The following is a 22,854-nucleotide window of genomic DNA, read 5'->3' as shown; positions in this document are numbered from 1 at the left end:
GAAGCTAAATAAGAAGGTGATCCCAAAGAAAAACATATAGCTATCCTCCTGATTATGGGAAGTAGACAAGATTGCCGGGCAAAAAAATGGGATCTTGGGGGTGGGGTGGGAGAGGGAGAGAGGAGATGGGGAGAGAAAAGTGAGAAGGGGAAGTTGGGGGGAACTTGGGAAACGGGATGTTTGGGATAAAGGAAAGTTGGATAGGGGAGCAGGGAAGCACATATCTTAATTAAGGGAGCCATCTTAGGGTTGGCAAGAGATTTGGTGCTAGAGGGGCTCCCAGACTTTGATTTTTTAATCTTCCTGTTCATTCATTTTTATTCTGTCTCTTTGCAGTTCAACAACATGTTGCTGTATTGTGTACCCAGATTCAGCTTGGTGGGCTCCAAATTCACTGTTCGAACCAGAGTCGGCATTGACGGGATGAAAGTGGTGGAGACTCACAATGAAGAATACCCACACACTTTCCAGGTGTCTGGGAAAGAAAGAACACTGGAGCTGCAGGCCAGGTGAGAGCCTTCCCACCGCAGCTTCCAGCAAACCTCGGAATAAGTCATACACGACCCTGAGGTCGTCGTTGCTCTTGTCATTTGTTTTCACAGCGAATGTTCCAAACCTCCGGAAATCTGACTAGCTGTAGGTGGAAATCGGGGTTCATTGAGACAGGCTTCATGTCTTTCCTCTGATCCCTGTATTGCCTAGGGCAGAGTGGTGTATAAGGGAGGCATCAGTCAGGTGATTCCAGAGCAGCAAGGCACTTAAAGCAGGGCACTGCTGCAGTTTAGACCTGAGACATGTGGGAAGACTCCGCGCCTCCTCCTCCCACAGCATCACCTAATGATTAGTTTTTAAAATATTTATTTATTTATTATGTATACAATATTCTTTCTGCGTGTATGCCTGAAGGCCAGAAGAGGGCACCAGACCTCATTATAGATGGCTATGAACCACCATGTGGTTGCTGGGAATTGAACTCAGGACCTTTGGAAGAGCAGGCAATGCTCTTAACCTCTGAGCCATCTCTCCAGCCCCACCTAATGATTATTATTCCATGTGAAATTCTCCCTGATAACAAATTGCAGCAAAGACAAGCCCAGGAGCAGACACAGCAGGCGAGGCAGCACACCAACAGGGGAAATTGCTGGGCCACACAGCACAAGGATAGGAAAGGGAACCTGCATTTGAAACAATAAAAGGAAGCAGGAGAGGTGAATGCAGTACTGAGAGCACTTGTTGCCCTTCCAGAGGTTTTCCCCACTTAGGATGCTGGCTGTTGGTTTGTAATATTGTATTGTCCTGAGATATATTCTCTCCAGTCCTACTCTGTCTAGGACTTTTATCATGAAGACATGCTGAATTTTGTCGAAGACTTTTTCTGCATCTATTGAACATTCAAGTTTTATCTTTAAGTCCATTTATGATTTATTACATTTATTGACCATGTATGTTGATCTAAACCTAAATCTCTGGGATAAAGCCAACAATATCACGATGGGCAGTCTTTTTTATATATAACTATATTTTATTTACATGAGAGAATTTTTACATCTGTATTCATCAAGAATATTGGCCTATAGTTTTCTCTTGTGTGTTTGTTTATCTGGTTTTGATGTTAGAGTGACACTGGCTCTGGAAAAGGGATCTAGAAGTGCTCCTTCTATTTACAGGGTGTTTGTTTCGCTCTACTAATTTAACAAGATTTGCGTATAGCTCTTCTTTGAAAGTCTCGAAGAATTCTGCTGTGAGTCCATCTGGGCATGGATTCCAGTAACTTTTAAGACTATAAGAATAATCATAATGTGTCCTAAGGTGAGATGTTAGTGTAAAAACCATGTGTTGCCATGTGTTTTTAAAATTATAATACTATCTTTGATTTTTCTAGTATGTCAATCATACAGAACCATCTGGTAGGTGATTGTCAATGTCATGGTTTGCTGTCAGGATGAATGGGTATCAATGGTAGGCAGCAGTCTGATCCTGTATCAAGAATATCTACAGTCCCTTTAATTATTTCCAAACCACTCCCATGTTTTCTGGGAATCCAGAGTGACGGTAAAGCACGTTTCCATTCAGAGATTGCAATTCATATTTCCTTCACTCATCTTGTTTGTTTTTCTTTTAGCTCTGAACAAGATAAAGAAGAATGGATCAAGGTAACTCTTTTACTTTCATTTTCCTTTTCTGTGCATAAGAAATGTATGCATCAGGGCCTGGAGAGATAGCTTAGTGGTTGATTGCACTTGTTACTCTTACAGAAGCTGGGTTTAGTTCCCAGGACTTACATGGTGACTCACAACCATGCCTAACTCCAGTTCCAAGGGTGCAGTGCCCTCTTCTCACCTCTGTGAGAAGGCAAAATACGTACATGAGGCAAAACACTCACAAGATAAATTTTAAAAAAGAAAAATATTTGGGCTTTTTAAATATAAACTATACAAACAAGTTCATTTAACTTTAAATTCTCATTAAAATTATTTATTTGACAAAGTATACTTATTAATGTATATGTGATATTGTAATGTATGTTTTGGTTTAATTTATATTTTAGGCCCTTCAAGAGAGTATCGATGCTTTTCATCAAAGGCATGAAACCTTCAGAAATGCAATTGCAAAGGACAATGACATCCACCTAGAAGTGTCTGTAAGTTCTTAGCTTTAAGACGCTCTCTTGGTGTGTTCTGAAAGCACTCTCTAGTCATTCTGTTACCAAACCTCCTCCCTGGCAATGGCGGAATTGGTGATTTAGAAATAGTCATTCTCTCCGAGGTGGGTATAGTGGTTAGTGCCTAAGTGCTTTGAAAGTTTCCCTTCCTCTCCTAGATCTTGAGGATCTGAGCGCAGTGCGAGCGGCATTGGGAACGTGCTACTAGAAAGGAATAGTAATTGTTTCCACCCTGCCTTTCCGTTTAGACTGCCGAGCTAGGAAAGAGGGCCCCGAGATGGATACGTGACAACGAAGTGACGATGTGTATGAAGTGCAAAGAGCCCTTCAACGCCCTGACAAGAAGGCGGCATCACTGCCGGGCATGTGGACATGTGAGTGTGATTCTTGGTTGTTATGGCAATGGTAACTATGTAGGTGAAGTGAACTCATTCTCCTGGAAACAAATAATCACTGACATTCACTTAGTAAGCCTGCTTTGCAGCTAATGATGTGCAAAGTACTGTGCTGTCTCCTGAGGGACAAGAATATGGTTAATAAAAGATCCCTGGCCTCGTGGAGATTACATTGTGAAGAAAAAAAATAGATAAAAATTCAAATTAGTATGAGTGGGTTAAGAAAGCAGCCAGAAAACTGAATTGGAAAGTATTAGTCCTGGAGGATTTCAGACCAGATCTAATTGGACACAACAAGGCCTATCTGGGAGACTGATATGTGCTTAGCTGCCTAAAAGGGAAGAAAGTCTTCATCCTGGAGGGGAAGCAAGAGGTGCTCTGCACAGAAGGAGCTGTGCCTACAGCCTTGGCGTGGGGCGGCCCTGAAATGCAGGGAAAACCTATAGCCAGGCACAATCAAAAGGGAAAAAAGTGACACCAATGTAGTTAGAGTGAAACTAATCAGAGAAATCAGTGTGGTTGGAAAGGCAAGAGATGAAAAGCAGAGTTCAAGTGGAAGTCACAGCCTTTGCAGGGTAGGGCAAAGCCCTCTCTTTTAGCAGAAGAGAAAGACAGGTGCAAGTATGGATAAGGGAATTAGATGGGGTTTTACCGTGTGGAGCATGTTAATAGTGGGAAATGAGGGCGTTTGAGGCCCGTGTTATCTTTTTATTGACTTGGACAGAATGATCAGCTGAAAGCAAGAGACAGGGCTGTCGGTGTGAGTCGAGAAAGACGACTGAGTGTAATCCATCAGAGAAAAGCGAACCTTGCAGTGGCGTGGGCAGACTCGTTACCCTTTGAAAGTTTCCACTTAGAAGTCTAAACAGATATGAGTCAGCTTAGTCACAACGGCTTTTCGCTTGGTTAGTTGGTTATTTCTTTTTTTTAAATAATAGAATCTAGCCGTGCAGGTCAGAGAAGGCAGAGAACAAGATTCATGGAGAGTAAGTGGAACGAGAAAAGCAAGGGAGAATTGTAGGTGTCTGCCTTAGATAAGCCATGATTAAATATTGGAAACAGGAGAGCTAGTGCACAGAAAAGATTTCTGAGTTCAAAGCTGCATGGGCATGGACACCGTAAGCAGGTTAGAAATATGAGGCGTCCTGGCGGGCGAATGAAGGGCAGGTGTTTGGAGTTGGCACCGGAGTCCCTGGTGATGGTCCATATCGTCAGCGGGGGACCCCAAGAACAAAAGGCCCCAGTAGACCCTGAGAATGGCACTAGCTATTTCAGCTCAGCTTCTTCTCCTGCGCTTTCCTGTAAGTTCTCAGTCACAAACGACTGAGTTAGAGAGATCTTGAGATGACAGCTGAGTGTGAAAGATGGGAAGAGCCAATGGCAAGCCTCAAAAGTGCAATGGTCTTTTTGAAAACAAGAAAACAGCCAAAAATCAAAACTCCCAGTTCTCAGCACTGAAGTCCTCAGAAGTGATGCTGAGCTAACGGTCAATCATCCCCTACTTGACAGTAAAGAAGTTTGATCCTACTGTGATGGTTCTGGAAGAGCTTTAAGATGCAGAGAGAAATAAGAGACTTTCTGAGTATATGTTACAAATAGAACAGTATTCACAGGGGTGGAGCTCAGAAAATAAACAGAAACTCTGGCACGGAAGTGAGGCACCATGATGTTAATTCTGTCTGATCTCTGAGGAGAGGATGGGTAAGCAAATCTAGTGCTATGATATCGGCTCTTTCCCGTGGTGGCATGGCAGCTGTCAGTCAGCATCCTGAGTGACAAACGCATACCTAAAGAGAGCCCTCTAGCCACTATTTGGAAAGTAGATTCTTGTAGCATGTTAGGGTGAAGGATATAGGGAGAACCAGCCAGGCTATAAGAGTTCAAATGTGAGTGCTAATAACTTGTACTTAAAAGACAGATTGAAGACACACCTTGAGCAGTTAAAGTCAGCAGGACACAAGATGATGCCTCTGTGAAGGCAGGTGAATAGTCTGGAAATTCCCTGAACGCCGTGAGATGGCTGTGCCGTTTTCTTTGAGAAGAGGGACAATGAGAGGAGACAGACAGATGATGTTACAGCCGGGGCCAGGGACCTTTAGAGGTCAAAGTGATGTTCAGATTCGGGCACACACATCATTAAAATACTTTAATATATTTAACATCTTTTGAAATGTTCTTAGGCTAATAAAAATGTAACTTTTGTAATTAAGTTTCTTGTGTATGGATGACTATTTCCTAAGTATAATCCTCTTAAGTCTACTCATTCATTTTGAATGTCCTTTTATAAAATTAAAGGTGGTTTGCTGGAAATGTTCTGACTACAAAGCCCAGCTTGAGTATGACGGTGGGAGACTGAACAAAGTCTGTAAAGACTGCTACCAAATAATAAGTGGATTCACAGACAGTGAAGAGAAGAAGAGAAAGGGGATTCTGGAGGTAAACTCGGTCCATTCTTTGTATTTTCAGATAACACCGTCTAGGTCATAAGGAGCCCAGACAATGTACTTGTTCTCGCTGCATTAGCACCAGGCTAACAGTGAGCAAGAGTCATGCTTTTGCTTTAGTTTGTTGGCCTTGGACTCTTGCCTGATTATAGAAAGTGAGATGTTCAGACAAGTGCATGTTTTCTTCATGGAAAGCTTTCAATTTCATCATATATTAATGTTGAAAACCACTGCATGAAAATTTTCAAATTTGGATAAAGTACTGTTTTATTTCCTAAAACACTACTTAGCTTGCTGTGTTCTTTGTGGTAATGTAATACCACAAAGATCGGTTCTTTGTGGTAATGTAATACCCAGGGCAACAGTTTCATGACCGTATCGCTGTCAAAGCCCATCTCCAGTAAGTTTGACTCATATTTTTTATTATATTAGAGTTAATTCAGACTAAATTAGTTTGTATCTGATTTACATTGAAAGATGTGTTGACAAAATAAGGGTAATTTGTATAATAAAGCCTTGTGGTGGTGAGGTCGAGGTCACCTAGAGATAGAATTAAATTTTTTACATCCAAAGTCATAAATATGCTTAGTTTAATACTGCCAAAAATCAGTAATTGTGTACTGAGCATTTATAAGAAAATATACAAAAGTCATTTGCTAACTGAGAAAGGAGCTTAAACTTCAATGTCCATTTGAGGTTAAATTGTGAGCCCACAAGATAAAATTGTAAGTCTAAATTCTCTTAGGATATAGACATCACTGGTATTACATAAACCTGAGGCTTTCATGGGCAGGAAGAATGAGAAGATGTTCTTCTTTGGGTCCCAGGACCAGAAGCTCAAGGCTTTAGTAGAAGTAACCGACTAGTGTGACAGAGTAGAGTGAGCCTGATACTGTGTTTCTTAAAGAAAAGGTTTAGGCTGCTTTTATAAAATAAAAAAACTTTAACTTTTTAGAAAACCTTATGCTTGGGGAAAAATCAATTGGGTTAATTCGTGTAATCAAACAAAAAATATAGTGTTTGGAGGTAGAAACTCAGCATGTCCACACACACATAGAGCATGTCTAAACCCTTCTCCTGCACCAACCTGTGTACTGTACACTCTAGAACAGAGGCCAAGCCTTTCGTGAGCAGATCAGAGGAAACACATTTACAGGCCAAGAGGCCAAAGCAGTGGTTTACAGAGGTCTCTTAAGGGAGAAAGCAAATTTTTATCAGCAAAACTTAAAGTGTTTAACTCAATGTATTTGTACATTCTTTTCCACATTTTGTATGTTTCTGTAGTGTTTGTGTCTCTGCAAGTTCTTGATGTGTGTGAACACACGTTTTGAGGTGTATGTGCACATGAGTGTTTGCACATATGTAGGCCTAAGGTTGCCATGAGGAATTGTCCTCAATTGCTCCTCCACTTTAGTCATTGAGGCAGGGTCTCTCAAACAAACCCAGAGCTCACAAGTACGATGTGGCTAGTCTTGCTGACCAGCCTGCTCCTGGGAGTCCTCTGTCTCCATCTTCCGAGGCTGGGCGTACAGGCAGGTCACCATACCTACCTGCATTTATATGGGTTTCTGGGGCAAGAATTCCTGTCCTCTTATTTGCAGGGCAAGCGTCACCTGCTGAGCCATCTCCCCAACCCTGTAAGCTTCTTTCTGTCCTTTCAAACCACTGCACCATTGTTCAGGTGTTTTGGGCTTTTTGGGGGGGGGGAACATTCCAAAATACATTGTTTTAGTATATGAATTCTTTGTAATCGGGACCTGTTATTCAGAACTAACCTTTTTGAGGGAGGATGGTACCTTACTCAATGTTTCCTATCATCAAGTTGGTTTGTTTGTCAAATTATTAGCTTATAGGACATACAAAACAGTGCTGGACTGGAGCTGACTTGCAGATTGTCATTTGGTTGATGCTTCTTAAACTACCTAGGGCCACACCAAATCATCACTGCCCTCTCAGGCAGGGTTCTTTATTGCAGTGGTTCTCAGCCTTCCTATTGCTGCGACCCTTTACTACAGTTGCTCATGTTGTTGTGACCCCAACCATGAAGTTATTTTTGTTACTACTTCATAACTGTAATTTTGTAAAATGTAAATATCTGCATTTTCCGATGGTCTTAGGCAACCCCTGTGAAACGGTTGTTCAGCCCCTAAAGGGGTCACAGCCCACAGGTTGAGAACCACTGCTCTAGAGAAGCAGAGCTGGTAAAATAAATGTGTAGAACACAATACAGGTTGGGTAGTCCAACAAGGGCCATCTGTATATGGAAGAGGCCGAGAGAACCTCTTAGCTGCTCAGTTCACTGCCTCAACCATCCCACTCTGGCACTGGAGGCCTGAACGATTTTTGGAAAGTTGCTGATCTTCTTCTTCTCAGGTTAGAAGCCAAGAAGCTAGATTCCAGAGTGAAAAAATGACAACAGCAACAACCATGGGAGACATGCCCTCAGCAGCAGCCATAGGAGACATGCCCTCAGCAGCAGCCATAGGAGACATGCCCTCAGCAGCAGCCATAGGAGACATGCCCTCAGCAGCACTATTTTCCTCTGGTCTTGGGGTGTCTGAGCTGCTGCCCATCTAAGAAGGGTCTTCTCAGTTCAATGATTCCTGGAAATGTCCAAGGTGACCTGCCCAGAGTAATACTAGGTCTGTTTGGGCTGACAGTCAGGATTAACTACAAGTACCATCAGGAAACAAATGGCTTTTCCTTTGTTGTTGCTGCTGCTGCTGTTGTTTTGAGAGAGTGTCTCCCAAAGCCAAGAGTGACCTTGAACCTCTTTCTGATCCTTTTCCCATCCCCTCCCAAGTACCGGGACACAAGCACACAGCACCTTGCCTGGTTTGTGTGGTAGAGTTTGAGGAATTTGAGAAGAAAATGTTACATTTCCCCAATGACTCACATTTATAGTGCTAGACCCATATGATATGAGGCTACATATGAAAAAGTATTTTTAATTTTATAAATAAAACTTAGTGGGGATTTGTTTGCTTTCTTTTTTGTTGTTTTGTTTGGGGGGGTTGGTTGGTTGGTTGGTTGGTTGCGGTTTTTTGTGGTGGTTGTTCTTTTGCTTTCTTTATGTAACTACCTTTGTTATAGCCTTGATTTGGGCTCCAACTTCCTATAGAAAAGTTTGCTGACTAATATTCTGAGCACATATTAGTTGGCACAAGAAAGGCTCCACAGCAGACTTGTGTGTGTGTGTGTGTGTGTGTGTGTGTGTGTGTGCCCTGTGGACAAAGCTGAGTAACACTGCCCTGAGGCTGTTGCATAGGAATAGAAGCAAAGCAGTTTACTTCTATTAAGCACTTAGTTAAATATTCATTTCCCATTTATCTAGTACTTAACACATTAGTAAGCAAAGCAGAAAGCCTTTGCCTCACAAGTTTGTACAGCCTGCAAGGACAGAGGGCTGAAGGTCACAGCTTCTAGTTAGCCTGCGAGGACAGAGGGTTGAAGGTCACCTTTTGCCTTTTTTACTCTTGCCTTATTGGAACTTTAGGGCCATAAGTTCAGTGTCTTGATTCAGGCTGACTGAGCCCAAATTCTAGCACACCAAATTCCAAATTTATATTCCTGGGGAATCTGATTAAAAATTCTGAGCTTTAGAAACAATGAAAGCACTTAGCTTCTCAGTGTTGGTGAGAACAATACACGTCTCAAGCAAAAAGAAGTTCTATGGTAAATGGTTGATAAATGCTGACTATTTAGGGACAAAGTCTAGTAATACAGAGAGTTAAAGATAACCTCAATAGGTTTTCATCTCACGATAGAGAAAAACCAGTAAATGTAAATCTATCTTCTTGGAGGGTGACTCAGGAAGATGTGTCACATGAATATACTGTGTTATAGCTATCTCCCCCTTAAGGCAGCTTCATCCCTATCTGACTTATTGTGTTTATTCTTTCTCTCCATTGTATTTTCTAGATTGAATCAGCAGAAGTATCAGGAAATAGTGAAGTGTGCAGTTTTCTCCAGTACATGGAGAAGTCAAAACCTTGGCAGAAAATATGGTGTGTAATCCCCAAGCAAGACCCTCTAGTGCTGTACATGTATGGCGCTCCTCAGGTAACTAAACCACGTATGTGTTGATGGCGTGGACAGGACAAAGGGGGGCACGGGGACACTGATCCTCAGGAAGACAAAAGAGCTGAGGCAGTATCATTGTGTCCTAGTTTTTATAAATAATGAAAACTAAAACCAATTTGGTTGATTTAAACAGATGGTTCTTTTTATACCTGCATATTATTCACTGGGTAAATGGTTGGTCCCTTTTCGTCTCTTTTCCTTATTTAGTGAATGAGGAAAAGTCAGTTGAGTAGGAACACAAAAGTGAGGAGAAGGAAAGGGAAGTAAAGAGGGAGCACGCCTACATAACGATGGGAAACGCGGGTCGCTTACACACCGGTGTCACAATGGGAGACGGGGGACGCTGGTGTAACAGTGGGAAATGTGGGACGTTTGCACGCCGGTGTAACAGTGGGAAACGTGGGACGTTTGCACGGCAGTGTAACCATGGGAGACATGGGATGTTTGCACAGCGGTGTAATGATGGGAGACATGGACTGTGTCATTTGCTTGGTTTTGTTGTTGATAGTGATCGAGACCTAAGGACAAAGTAGTTTGAAAGGAAGAGGGAGTTTACATAAATCTTGTGTTAAGATTAAATTAATACTAAACTCAGTAACGAGTTTTTATGACCCATATACAGCTAAGCTGGACCCCCGGGGTCAACTCTAATGCCAGTTTAGCTTCCAGCACAAGCTTTGAAAGTGAACAACACGTAAACCAACTATGCATTCATTCACTTTGAAAACATAAAGAATTAAATTTGTCAGATTTGAGCTTCATCCTACATCAAGAACTAGTAATATTTTTTAAGAAAATTCCTAAAAATGCCAAGGTATACATCTTATTCTACTTTTCTGTTTTTCCTGTTCATAAATAACTTGAATGAATCATTAAAGGCAATAGCATTATTAATTCTTAGTGATGCTTGCTGGCTTAAACATTAAGAAACTGTTTCTTACTCACCTCAGTTTCCTCTCTTCACTCAGTGGAGAAGTGCACAGGCTCCGATGAGCTGCCCACAGGAGCAGGCGCCACACCAGCGCTTCCTGGCTCGGCTGGGTGTCAACTTTGCTCCATCCACTCTATTCCGTCAGCATTAGCACAGACCCCATAGACACTAAAATCATGTTCATTCTATTCTGTCAGCGTTAACATGGACCCCATAGACACTAAAATCACATTCATTCTATTCCGTCAGCGTTAACATGGACCCCATAGACACTAAAATCATGTTCATTCTATTCTGATCAGCATTAGCACAGACCCCATAGACGCTAAAATCACTCTTTGTCCAAAGAGAGTCCATAGAATGAGGACCTGGGAGGCAGTATCAGAAGAGTTTTGTGTGGCAAGGACCACATGTAACTCTGTAACAATATGATGCACACTCATATGTACAATGTCCTTTGCTCAGGACGTCAGAGCGCAGGCCACCATACCACTCCTGGGCTACATCGTGGACGACATGCCAAAGAGTGCAGATCTGCCACACAGTTTCAAACTGACCCAGTCCAAGTCTGTGCACAGCTTTGCTGCCGACAGTGAGGAACTGAAGCAGAAATGGCTGAAAGTCATCCTTCTAGCTGTCACAGGGGAGACACCAGACGGCCCAAGTGAGCATCTAGACACCTTGAACAACCTCCCAGGACCCAAGAGAAAGTCAGAATGCTGAACTCCAGCAGCTGCCAGTGTGGAGTCTCAAGTAAGACAAATAGCTCAAGACGCCCCAACTCTCCGTCCTTGTCTCTTAGCACTTTACATTGAAAAACTGTGGTTTCATAAACACATCTTTTGGGGACTTTTTAAATATGTTTGTATACTCTTAATAAAAATCAATGTGCAGGGCCATTCTTCTGTTGAAGTTCTGAAATAATGTAGAAAGTGGAACATTTTTGATAAGCTATTCCTTAATTATGTATGTTGACCTTGAGGGAGTGGGGAGCCGATGTCAATTGACTGTGTCACTACCTGGTTATAACGGGCCTTTCGTTTAAGGCCTTCAATGTCTTGTTCACATGTAGGAATTGTAACAGTGGAAAGGCTTTACCTCCGTGTAACCAAAATAGATCTATGGTAAAAAGTACAGGGACAGTTTAGAGTATCGTATGAACGTGTCTAGTTTGTAAGTCTCATGCTATAGAAATCGTGTCTGTTCTTATACAACACAAAAAAGATAGGTTGCTAATGTCCCCACTTTTTGACTTAAGATAATACTTGTTTTTGTAGAATTACTCCTAATAATAAACTATCTAAAATATAAATCAATTTACTTGTATAGAGTATTGAAAATAAGTATGAACATGTGAGCTTTTCTCTTCAGCTTTAGTTTCGTTTTCACTCTGGCTCATTTTTTAAGTGTAAAACCTATATTATCTCTGAACTCAGCGCTGTTCTAAACTTAAGAAGAAAATTTTGGTGATTTATGTTGAACTGATTGGAATCCAAATGTAGTGATATTTTTATAGTAAAGTAGCAGTAATTTATGTGGTGTAGGATAGAGTCTGAATCCCAACAGTATTTTTAGAGTACTATTTTTTGGTTCTGTACCTATTTAAAACAGTGCCTCTCTTAGAAGGTGCTATTAATACTTATTTAGATAAAAGATGGGGGTTTAGTTAATGTTAACTAAACATTATTAGTTTACCTACTCTGACTATTCTCAACTTAAGTGCACTTTGGTCACTGAGATAAAAATTGTATGGATTATTTTACTTTTTACAATAACATACTTGTCTTAGTAATTTAATGTCATCATGTACAAAACCTTTACTAAAACTTGAACTATATAAGACATGTAACCGCATACAGACCTGGGATATGTGGAAAACATGTCTAATGTTTTCCTCTCTATAAGAATATCGTGAGTGGAAATGAGGACTACATAGAATGAACACGTACGACTGCTGTGGGAGCCTTCCTTTGTCAGTTACAGAACACAGCTCATACATGTGCCAGCTCACGTGGGAGAAGGCATCGTTAGATAGTAGAGGAAAATCCTGCTGACTCATGCGCTAGAAAACAGAGCGGGAAATCCGCATTGCAGAGTCAACAATGCAGGTTTCCAGGAGGTGCGAAGCATTGGAGAAAGTGGAATTATTTTCTCTTTTTATCCCGCGTGAAATCTCAGATGAACTATGGCTGTCTGTTATAAAGTCTGCTCTCCATTAGTTTGTGACTGAAATCGCACACTGAATTGCCTATTTAACTTTTAATACTTTTCTCATAGTAGAGGTTTTCTCTCACTTTTTCATACTCTAAACATTAACTCTTTTACTGTACTGTTTCCTAGGAATCCACAAGAATGTCTCCACTACACACAGTCTTTAAGGGCTACACTTGAGACCACCACACATTTAAACAGCTCATGCTGCCTGCATAAGAAAGGTCTCTTGTTTTTTCCTACTCCAAAGGAGCCAGGGAACCAGTTAGGTTCCCTTCATCCATGAAATACCAGACCTGATTATTAACATTAAACCATCAACTCAGAGCCACCAATGGGAGAAACAAAAAACCAACTTCTTATGCACTACTAAATGAGGCCCAAATAAAAAGAAATTGTACATTGTTTCTCTTTTCTGGTTGTCAGCATTGGTGCTGCATTTGGGTGGGAGAAAAAGAGGCCGGTGTGCAGGGTACCTGTTGGCAAAATGAAACAATAACTAGACCCGTGACTTTACTTTTCATAGCTCAAGAAAAGAGAAGCAGTGAAATTGTAGAATGACTATCAAAATAAAGATACTTTTGTAAATATGAATAGAAGAATGAATGGGATATCCCACTTAGAAAATTTATGTCAGATTACTTAAAAAATATACTTGATCAGCAAGAAGACTACATGTTTGCCTACCAGAAAATTCTTGTATAGAAGTAATGTGGATAGATGCTCGGTGTTGCGTAACTTAGATTATTGAAAGAATACTCATAAAGAAGATGTTAGCATGCACTTATTTTTCATTAAATAAGGAATGTTAGTTCCAGAAGAGGGGCTGTGGCCATTTCAGTCTCCACCTTTACTGCTCTGCCCGTATGTACTCTTAGCCAAGCACAGTGAGCAGCTGTCCCATCTTGCTCTCAAGGGAATCCCTAATAATTTCAGTAGGAGAAGAAAAGTGATAGAGTAATATTAGTTACATCTTAAAACCGCAACTCTGGGGCTAAGGAGGCTTCTATGCAAAGATGAGAAACAGAATTCAGTCAGCTCTCCAGAACGCACACCAAGGCCAGGTGAGCCCAGCACAGCAGGGGCAGGGGCAGGAAACCCTGGTGTAAGTTCTCTAGCCAGAAGAGGAAAAGCAGGGAGTATAAGGACAGCACATAACCTTGCCTCAGTGAGGTAGAGCGGTGCCATGACATGACGTGAAACTCAGTTCTCTACACATATGCACAACTACCCAAGTTTATGTGAAGACATGCATGAATAACATGCATGTGTACATATATTTAAAAAAATGATTAAAAAAGCTGTAATTTGAGAGGTTATTAGAATAATTAACCCTCTTTCTGAGATAGCTGAGGTTTCGTGATAAATTGAGCCTGAAAATATCCGTTGCTCTCCTATCCAACTATGTTCTGCATGGTTCTTAGTTGGTTGTTTCCGCTAATTCAGTGCTTTCAAAAGTCGTCTTCAAGAAAAGTGTCCTTCTTTCAAACTGTAGAAAATATTTATTTGGTAAAAACTGTTATTTATTCAAGGCATTCCACCCTTTCGACTGAAGCGTTGCTTTTGTTGACCGTCTACCATCTGGGAACTGTGAAGTGTGGTGTATACTTTTATCTTGTGTTTTAAATGGAGTCCAATAATGACAAATGCCACTAGCCACTGTTGTAGTAATGCCAAGCAATGAGACTCTCCAGGTGCGAGTTTAAGGCCCTAAGAGAATCAACTTCCTAGGAGTGATGTGGTCATTGAAATTGTTGAGCACAGGGAAAGGGAGGGATGGAGGGCATTGTTCCATGGTTTCAGATTCTGTCAACTCTGTTGAATTTTTGCAAACGATACAAATAGTGAAGCGGTTATATTCTTCTGATCTGTTTTATCAGCTGTGTTGTGTTTTCTGTGAATTGAATTCAACACAAAGGCTGCCATACTATCTTCCTTGGGTGACCTACACCAACTGTTTTTAGTTATAAGAATTAACCTTGTAAATGTTCCCTGTAGAATTTTCTAAGCTGTCTTTGTTGCAGTCACAACTGTTTAAAAAACTGTCAATTCCATGGTACTTCAGGGTTATTGAAGAGTCACTGATGCCTTCTAGAAACTTCTCCCAAAAATACTTCTGGAGTTCATGATTCCATTCTTCTTTCTCCTCCTTGTTGAGATAGAAGTGGTTTCTTCCTTCAATTATTTTCAGATATCGTTCATTTATCTCCAAAGCCTTAAATTACTCAGAGCATTATGTCTGCAATGTGTTGCTAATCATGAGCTCCCTGCAGTGTGTTCCCATCACAAATGAGCACGAATGAGAACAAATAAATGGCTAGGAAGCACAGGTCTTATTGTGGCAGTTATCTCTGCTGCTATACAGAGTAGAAAGTAGCTTTACTTTCTTACATCACTGATGTTCATGTTCATAGATCTAAGATAAGCACATGGTATTTAGAATCTAAAATTTGACAAACAATATCTTAGTGTTGTGTTCTTCAAGAGTGTATGAATACAAGAACTGTGGCTAAAGAGTTCCTCTTGTTGGGATTATGTTGATATCTGTAGTGGATCCTGTAGCTTCTCCATTCTTAGTTTATTAGAATCAAATTACTTCTTATTTTAATATAACTATCGAACTATAGCTTCCCTAGATTTAAAAAAAGAGAGTATTAGACCACTAGATCCTATCTAAAAACCCCATCTGTGACTTTATATGTATATGTATGAATGTAAAAGTTATTACTCTTCAATTCTCACCAAAGGAACAAAATTTTATGTAAATTTTAATTTAAGTATGTTAGCAAAAATTATTCACATGTATTTAATGTTATAATCCATCTTTACTCACGCCCCTCAATCTTGCTAAGTTAAAGATGAGACAATGATGCTTTTGTTACATTGTTAAAATAGAGAGGAATGATGTTAGCAAGGGAAACAACAAGAAATGAATGGATGTGGGTAAATGGACTACTGGTCTCCAGGGAAGAGCAGCATATAAAAACACTAAACTGTACATGGGAAATCAAGTAGAAGATATCCATGTACTTGTTTGTTGATGAAATCCTTGGACCCAGGCTATAACCTTAGCCTCTAAATTATAGATGACACTATCTTATTATTACTTTATTTTTCCTTAAGCTTTTAAGAGATAATTTTACTCTATAAAGGATTGTCTGCTGGCTTTGATTCTAAATTCAACTTTCTAAGCTAAGGGCATGGCCAAATGCTGTGTCTTTTCTATATTTCAAGATAAAATAACACATGGCTTCTATAAGACAGTTAATTTGTTGGGGGGCATTACATAAAGGTTATCTTTTGTCCTAAAATTCATTTTAGTCAATTAAATAAAATATTAAGTTATATGTTAATATATTTTAATAGGTGAATACTAAATACAAAGTAAAGACAAGTTTGGGAACAAACAGACTATAGAGCCCATTGTGATGACAGATTGCATTGTATATTATGGTGTATGAGGACTCAAATATATCATAGATACCATTCATATATAAAACCAAACTGGTATTTCATTTTTTAAGAGATAACTGTTATTTAAAAAGTAAGTATTATCTTGATTTTTCTTTTGACTTGTTGACTGAGTTTAATAGGGCATATCAAAATATTATAGTTGACTCTAATGTGAAAAAATAAACACCCAATTTTCCAGTGGTATGAATGTAAAATACTTGGACATAGTGTATATATAGTGTAACATCTGTATATTTAATCATAAAGGCAGATAATCGAAAACATTGTACAATTAAGTCCTTCAATTCTTGTTAAATATGAAACGTTTGTATCTTGTAAATAAAGATATCCTTAAATTGGTTCTGGAGACTTGGCTGTTAATTCTACTGGGAATGTGTGTTTAGTGGGCATGATTTTGATTTTCTGATCAGAAATAAAAAGGTTATTCCAACAGGCTATTGATACTTCCAGTCTCCAGGCATCAACAACCTAAAGAAACTTCTAAGAAACTTTCAAATGTGACATCATGAATAAAACTTTTCCAGAGATCCCATTTCATATAAGTTCTCTTTGGTGAGTTTACTTTTTTTTGTTCTAGAGTTTTCAAATGTTCTGTTAATTCACTAGTGTGGGATTTTTCCAGCTTCTTTATGTAGGCATTTAGTGCTTTGAACTTTCCCACAAACCTATGAACACCTGATTTTCGATAAAGGAGCTAAAAGTATACAATGGAAGAAAGAAAGTATCTTCAACAAATGGTGCTGGCATAACTGGACATCAACCTGTAGAAGAATGAAAATAGATCCATATCTATCACCATGCACAAAACTCAAATCCAAATGGATTAAAGACCTCAATATTAATCTGACCATACTGAATCTGATAGAAGAGAAAGTGGGAAGTAGTCTACAACACATGGGCACAGAAGACCACTTCCTACGTATAACCCCAGTAGCACAGACAATAAGAGCAACAATGAATAAATGGGACCTCCTGAAACTGAGAAGCTTCTGTAAAGCAAAGGACACTGTCATTAAGACAAAAAGGCATCCTACTGAGTGGGAGAAGATCTTCCCCAACCCCACATCAGACAAAGGTCTGATCTCCAAAATATATAAAGAACTCAAGAAACTAGACATTAAAACTCTAATTAACCCAATTAAAAAATGGGGTACTGAACTGAACAGAGAATTCTCAACAGAAGAAGTTTAAATGGCCAAAAGACACTTCAGGTCATGCTCAAACTCCTTAGCGATCAGGGAAATGCAAATCAAAACAACTCTGAGATACCATCTTACACCTGTCAGAATAGCTAAAATCAAAAACACCAATGATAGTCTATGCTGGAGAGGATGTAGAGTGAGGGGAACACTCATCCATTGTTGGTGGGGATGCAAACTTGTGCAACCACTTTGGAAATCAGTGTAGCGGTTTCTCAGGAAACTGGGAGTCAACCTACCTCAGGACCCAGCAATTCCACTCTTGAGAAGATACCCAAGAGAAGCCCAATCATGCTACAAAAGCATTTGTTCAATTATGTTCATAGCAGCATTATTTGTAATAGCCAGAACCTGGAAACAACCTAGGTACCCCTCAATAGAAGAATGGATAAAGAAGGTATGGAACATTTACACTTTAGAGTTCTACTCAGCGGTAAAAAAAACAATGACATCTTGAATTTTGCATGCAAATGGATGGAAATAGAAAACACTATCCTGAGTGAGATAACCCAGACCCAAAAAGATGAATATGGTACGTACTCACTCATAAGTGGATTCTAGGCATAAATAAAGGACATTGAACCTATAATTCGTGATCCTAGAGAAGCTAAATAAGAAGGTGAACATAAAGAAAAACATATAGTTATCCTCCTGGATATTGGAAGTAGACAAGACTGCCGGACAGGGGTTAGGAGCACGGGGGTGGGGTGGGGTGGGAATAAGGGGAGATGGGGAGAGAGAAGGGGAGGATGGGGAGAGCTTGGGAGAATGGGATGGTTGGGATGGAGGAGGGAGGGGTGGTTGTGGGAGCAGGGAAGTAGATATCTTAATTAAGGGAGCCATTTTAGGGTTGGCAAGAGACTTGACTCTGGAGGGGTTTCCAGGTGTCCAAGGAGATGTCCCCAGCTTGTTCCTTGGGCAGCAGAGGAGAGGGTGCCTGAACTGGCCTTATCCTATAGCCACACTGATGAATATCTTGCATATCACCATAGAACCTTCATCTGGCGATGGATGGAGACAGAGACAGAGACCCACATTGGAGCACTGGACTGAGCCCCCAAGATCCAAATGAGGAGCAGAAGGAGGGAGAACATGAGCAAGGAAGTCAGGACCGCGAGGGGTGTGTCCACCCACTGAGACAGTGGGACTGATCTAATGGGAGATCACCAAGGCCAGTTGGACTGGAACTGATGGAGCATGGGATCAAACCGAACTCTCTGAATGTGGCTGACGGTGGGGGCTGACTGAGAAGCCAAGGACAATGGCGCTGGGTATTGATTCTACTGCATGGATGGGCTTTGTGGGAGCCTAGTCTGTTTGAATGCTCACCTTCCTGAACCTGGGGGGAGCAGGGAGGACCTTGGACTTCTCATAGGGTAGGGAACCCTGACTGCTCCTTGGACTGGAGAGGGAGGGGGAGAGGGGAGGGAAATAGGAGGATGGGAGGAGGTGGAAATTTTCAATAAAAAATAAAATAAAATAATTGAAAAAAAGAAAAAAATAGATATATAGATCTGCAAAATAAAATTGAAGCTTCAGACATAAGCCGCACACACCTATGCCTGATGTTTGATAAAGAAGCCAGAAATTGACACTGGAAAAAAAAAAGTTTATCTTCAACAAATGGTGCTGGTCAAACTGGATGGCTATACGGAGAAGAATCCAAATAGATCCATACTTGTCACCCTGCACATACAAGGCCAGCTGGCCTGGGTCTGAACAAGCCTGGGATAAAACCGGACTCGCTGAACATAGCGGACAATGAGGACTGCTTGAGGACTCAAGAACAATGGCACTGGGTTTTGATCCTACTGCACGTACTGGCTTTATGGGAGCCTAGGCTGTTTGGATGCTCACCTTACTGGACCTGGAAGGAGGTGGGAGGACCTTGGACTCCCCACAGGGCAGGGAACCCTGATAGCTCTTTGGGCTGACGAGGGAGGGAGACTTGATGGGGGAGGGGGAGGGAAATGGGAGGCAGTGGCAGGGAAGAGTCAGAAATCTTTAAATAAATATATAAATAAATAAATAAATAAATAAATAAATAAATAACTCAACTCCAAATGGATCAAAAATCTCAGCATAAAACCAGATACACTGAACCTGACCAAAGAGAAAGTGAGGAATAGCCTTGAACTCATTAGACAGAAAAAGACTTTCTGAACAGAACATTAATAATACATGCACTCAGAGCAACAGTTAATAAATGGGAACTCCTGAAACTAAAAAAGCTTCCATATGGCAAAGGACATCATTTGGACAAAACAACAGGCTATATACTGGGAAAAGATTTTTACCAACTATACATCTGATAGAGAGCTAATACCTAAAATATATAAGAAACTAAAAAGTTGGACACCAAGAAAGCAATGCAATTAAAAATTAGGTACAGGTCAAATCAGAGAATTACCAAAAGAGGAAACTCAAGTGATTAAGAAGTGGTTAAAGGAATACTCAACATCCTTAGTCATCTGGGAAATGAAAATCAAAACTAAGGATATAAGAGAAATCTTACAGAAATCCACAAGTTAGCAAACTAATTTCAAAATACAACTTTAGACAACAGGGAGTTTGAACAGAGGAACCCTGTGCATTTAGACAACACTACTCCCAGGAGATACAAGCCACCGTGTGAAAGCCACAGTGCAAGGAAGGCATCAGATACTTTCCTAGAAATTATTGGTCAGAGAGCCTCCAGAAGTCTGCACAACACAGGCTACTGCCGTTACCTTTGATTACAACTACATTGTAAGACCCTGTTGCTGAAACAGCACTTGGGCTTCAAGGCAGAGAAATCATTAATGATGTTACCCAGTTCTCAACCCTGCACGCTACAAAACTGACCTGCCGGGCAAGGCGTGCCCACTGATGTTACAGTGGCATGATTGTTATAAGGTAATTAGTGTCTTTCTGATCGAATTTTCTATAGGAGGGATTTTTTTTATATCTTGACCACAGTTTCCCCTCCCTCTTCTCCTCCCATTTCCTGCCTCCCAACTGCCCTCTGCCCTGCCCACACCCCATATACTTCTTCATTTCTATTCAGAAAAGGGCAAGTATCCCATGAATATCAACCAAACATGGCATATCAAGTTGCAGTAAGACTAGGCACCTCCCTTTGTATTAAAGCTGGATGAGGGAAAGTGTCCCAGCAAGAGTCAGAGACAGCCCCAGCTACCACTGTCAGGAGTCCCACAAGAAGACCAAGCTACATACTGTAACATATATGTAGAGGTCAGACCCCTGCAGGCTCCCAGGTTATTAGTTCAGTCTCTGAGCTCCTATGAGCCCAGGTAAGTTGTTGCTTCTGTGGGTTTTCTTGTGGGGTCCTTGACTTCTCTGACTCCTATTAGTGTGTGGGCTTTGATGTGCAATTTAAGCTTCAGTAATGTTTCTTTTACATATGTGGGTGCTCTTGTATTTGGCACAAAGATGTTCAGGATTGAGACTGCATCTTGATGGATTTTTCCTATGATAAGTATGAAGTGTCCTCCATCTCTTTTGATTGATTTTAATATGAAGTCTATTTTGTTAGATATTAAGAGAGCTACACCCACTTGTTTCTTAGATCCATTTGATTGGAAAATCTTTTCCCAACCTTTACTCTGAGATAATGTCTGTCTTTGAGATTGGGGTGTGTTTCTTGTATGTAACAGAAAGATGGATACTGTTTTCATATCCATCCTGTTAGCCTTTATCTTTTTATAGATGAGTTGAGTCTATTGATATTAAGAGATATTAATGACCAGTGATTGTTCATTCCTATTGTTTTTCTGTAGTAATGTTTATGTGTTTCCCTTCTTTGGTGTTTGCTGGTGTGAGGTGCGATGTTATCTGTTGCCTGTGTTTTTGTGGGTGCAGCTAACTTCCTGGAGTTGGAGTTTTCCTTCTAGTATGTTCTGTGAGTCTGAGTTTGTGAATAGGTAATGTTTAAATCTGGCTTTGTCATGGAATATCTTGTTCTCTCAAGATATTGGTAATTGAAAGCTTTGCTGTGTATAGTAGTCTGGGCTTGCATCCATGGTCTCTCAGTGTCTGCAGTAATCTGTCCAGGACCTTCTTGCTTTCAGGACTTGAATTGAGAAGTTGGGCATAATTCTGATAGGTCTACCTTTGTATGTTACTTGACCTTTTTCCTGACAGCTCTTAATATTTATCTTTATTATGCATATTTATTGTTTTATTATATAACTAGGGGACTTTTTTATCCGGTATATTTGGTGTTCTATAAGCTTCTTGTATCTTCATAGGTATATCCTTCTTTAGGTTGGGAAAGTTTTCATCTGTGATTTTGTTGAATATATTTTCTGTGTCTTTGAACTGGAATTATTCTCCTTCTTCTCTCCTTATTATTCTTAGGTTTGGTCTTTTCATGGTGTCCCAGATTTCCTGGATGTTTTGTGTTAAGAATTTGTTAGATATAACATTTTCTTTGACCGATGAGTCTATTTCTTTATCATATCTTCAATGCCTGAGATTCCCTCTTCCATCTCTTGTATTCTGTTGGTTATGTTTGCATCTGTAGTTCCTGTTCGTTTATCCAGATATTCCATTTCCAGAATTCCATTAGTTTGTGCTTTTTATTGCCTCTATTTCAGTTTTCAAGTCTTGAACTATTTCCTTCACCTGTTTGATTGTTTTATTTCTTGCTTTCTTGGCTTTCTTTAAGGGATTTATTAATTTCTTCCAGTTTTTTTTTTGTTTGTCTTTTCCTCCATTTCTTTGAGGAAACTTTCGTTTCCTCTTTAATGGTCTCTATCATCTTCATCAAGTCATATTTAGGCTGTTTTTTTCTGCTTCTTCTGGGTTAGGTATTCCTATTGTATGACCACTGGGTTCTGATGTTGCCTTGCTGCTTTTTAGATTGTTGAATGTTTTCTCGTATTGGTGCCTACCCATCCCTTTCTCCAATTGGTGCAGGCAGTGTCTTTGCCTCTTGGTGCAATCCTTGCAGTCGGTTTCTTTGTCTCTGGGATCCTTCCTTCGACCAATCATTGCAGTTGCTGTCTGTGTCTCAGGGAACCACTGAGGTCTCCAGGGATGGGTGGCTTTGGGGGTGGAGTGGGACTTGCAGGTTACAGGGTCCAATTAATGGGGGTGGGGGTTGGAGCAGCCTACTTGCAGGAGGCTTGCCAGCTGGCCAGCTAGTGTAACTGAGGCAGCTTGGGGAGGGGCTCAGAGTTTTGCCCCAGGGCCTAGAGACTGGACTGTCCTGCTGGAGAGCTTCTCACTCACCTCTTGTTGTGCTCTGTGCAGTTGCAGTTTGTGTATCAGAGATCCTCTGAGGTAGCATGGGATGGATGGGTTTGGGGGTGGGGTGGAACTTGTAGGTTACAGGGTCCAATTGATGGGGGTGGAGCAGCCTACCTGCAGGAGGCTTGTCTGCTGGCTGGCTAGTGAAACTGAGGTAGGTAGGGAAGGGGCCAGGGTTTTGACCCAGGAGCTAGGGCCTAGA

At 40.6% G+C, this 22,854-nt stretch overlaps 1 protein-coding gene across 8 annotated transcripts in view; it reads left to right on the top strand.

Annotated features, from left to right (window-relative positions):
• Fgd4 (FYVE, RhoGEF and PH domain containing 4) overlaps positions 1-16,540 on the top strand; it is a 146,190-nt gene extending 129,650 nt beyond the window's left edge. For all 8 annotated transcript variants that reach the window (XM_050125134.1, XM_050125141.1, XM_050125137.1 and 5 more), the window contains 7 exons: positions 337-509; positions 2,123-2,153; positions 2,549-2,641; positions 2,911-3,036; positions 5,353-5,493; positions 9,423-9,563; positions 10,981-16,540. In XM_050125134.1, coding sequence (XP_049981091.1) covers positions 337-509; positions 2,123-2,153; positions 2,549-2,641; positions 2,911-3,036; positions 5,353-5,493; positions 9,423-9,563; positions 10,981-11,238 — 963 coding nt within the window. In that variant the 3' untranslated portion in view covers positions 11,239-16,540. The remainder of the gene's footprint in view (positions 1-336; positions 510-2,122; positions 2,154-2,548; positions 2,642-2,910; positions 3,037-5,352; positions 5,494-9,422; positions 9,564-10,980) is intronic.
• Positions 16,541-22,854: the final 6,314 nt, after the last annotated feature.

Source organism: Alexandromys fortis, unplaced genomic scaffold, assembly GCF_014885135.2.
Source record: "Alexandromys fortis isolate MF-2015 unplaced genomic scaffold, M_Fortis_MF-2015_v1.1 scaffold_239, whole genome shotgun sequence".
Lineage (NCBI taxonomy): Eukaryota > Metazoa > Chordata > Mammalia > Rodentia > Cricetidae > Alexandromys > Alexandromys fortis.
This window is presented reverse-complemented; position numbering and strand designations above follow the sequence as displayed.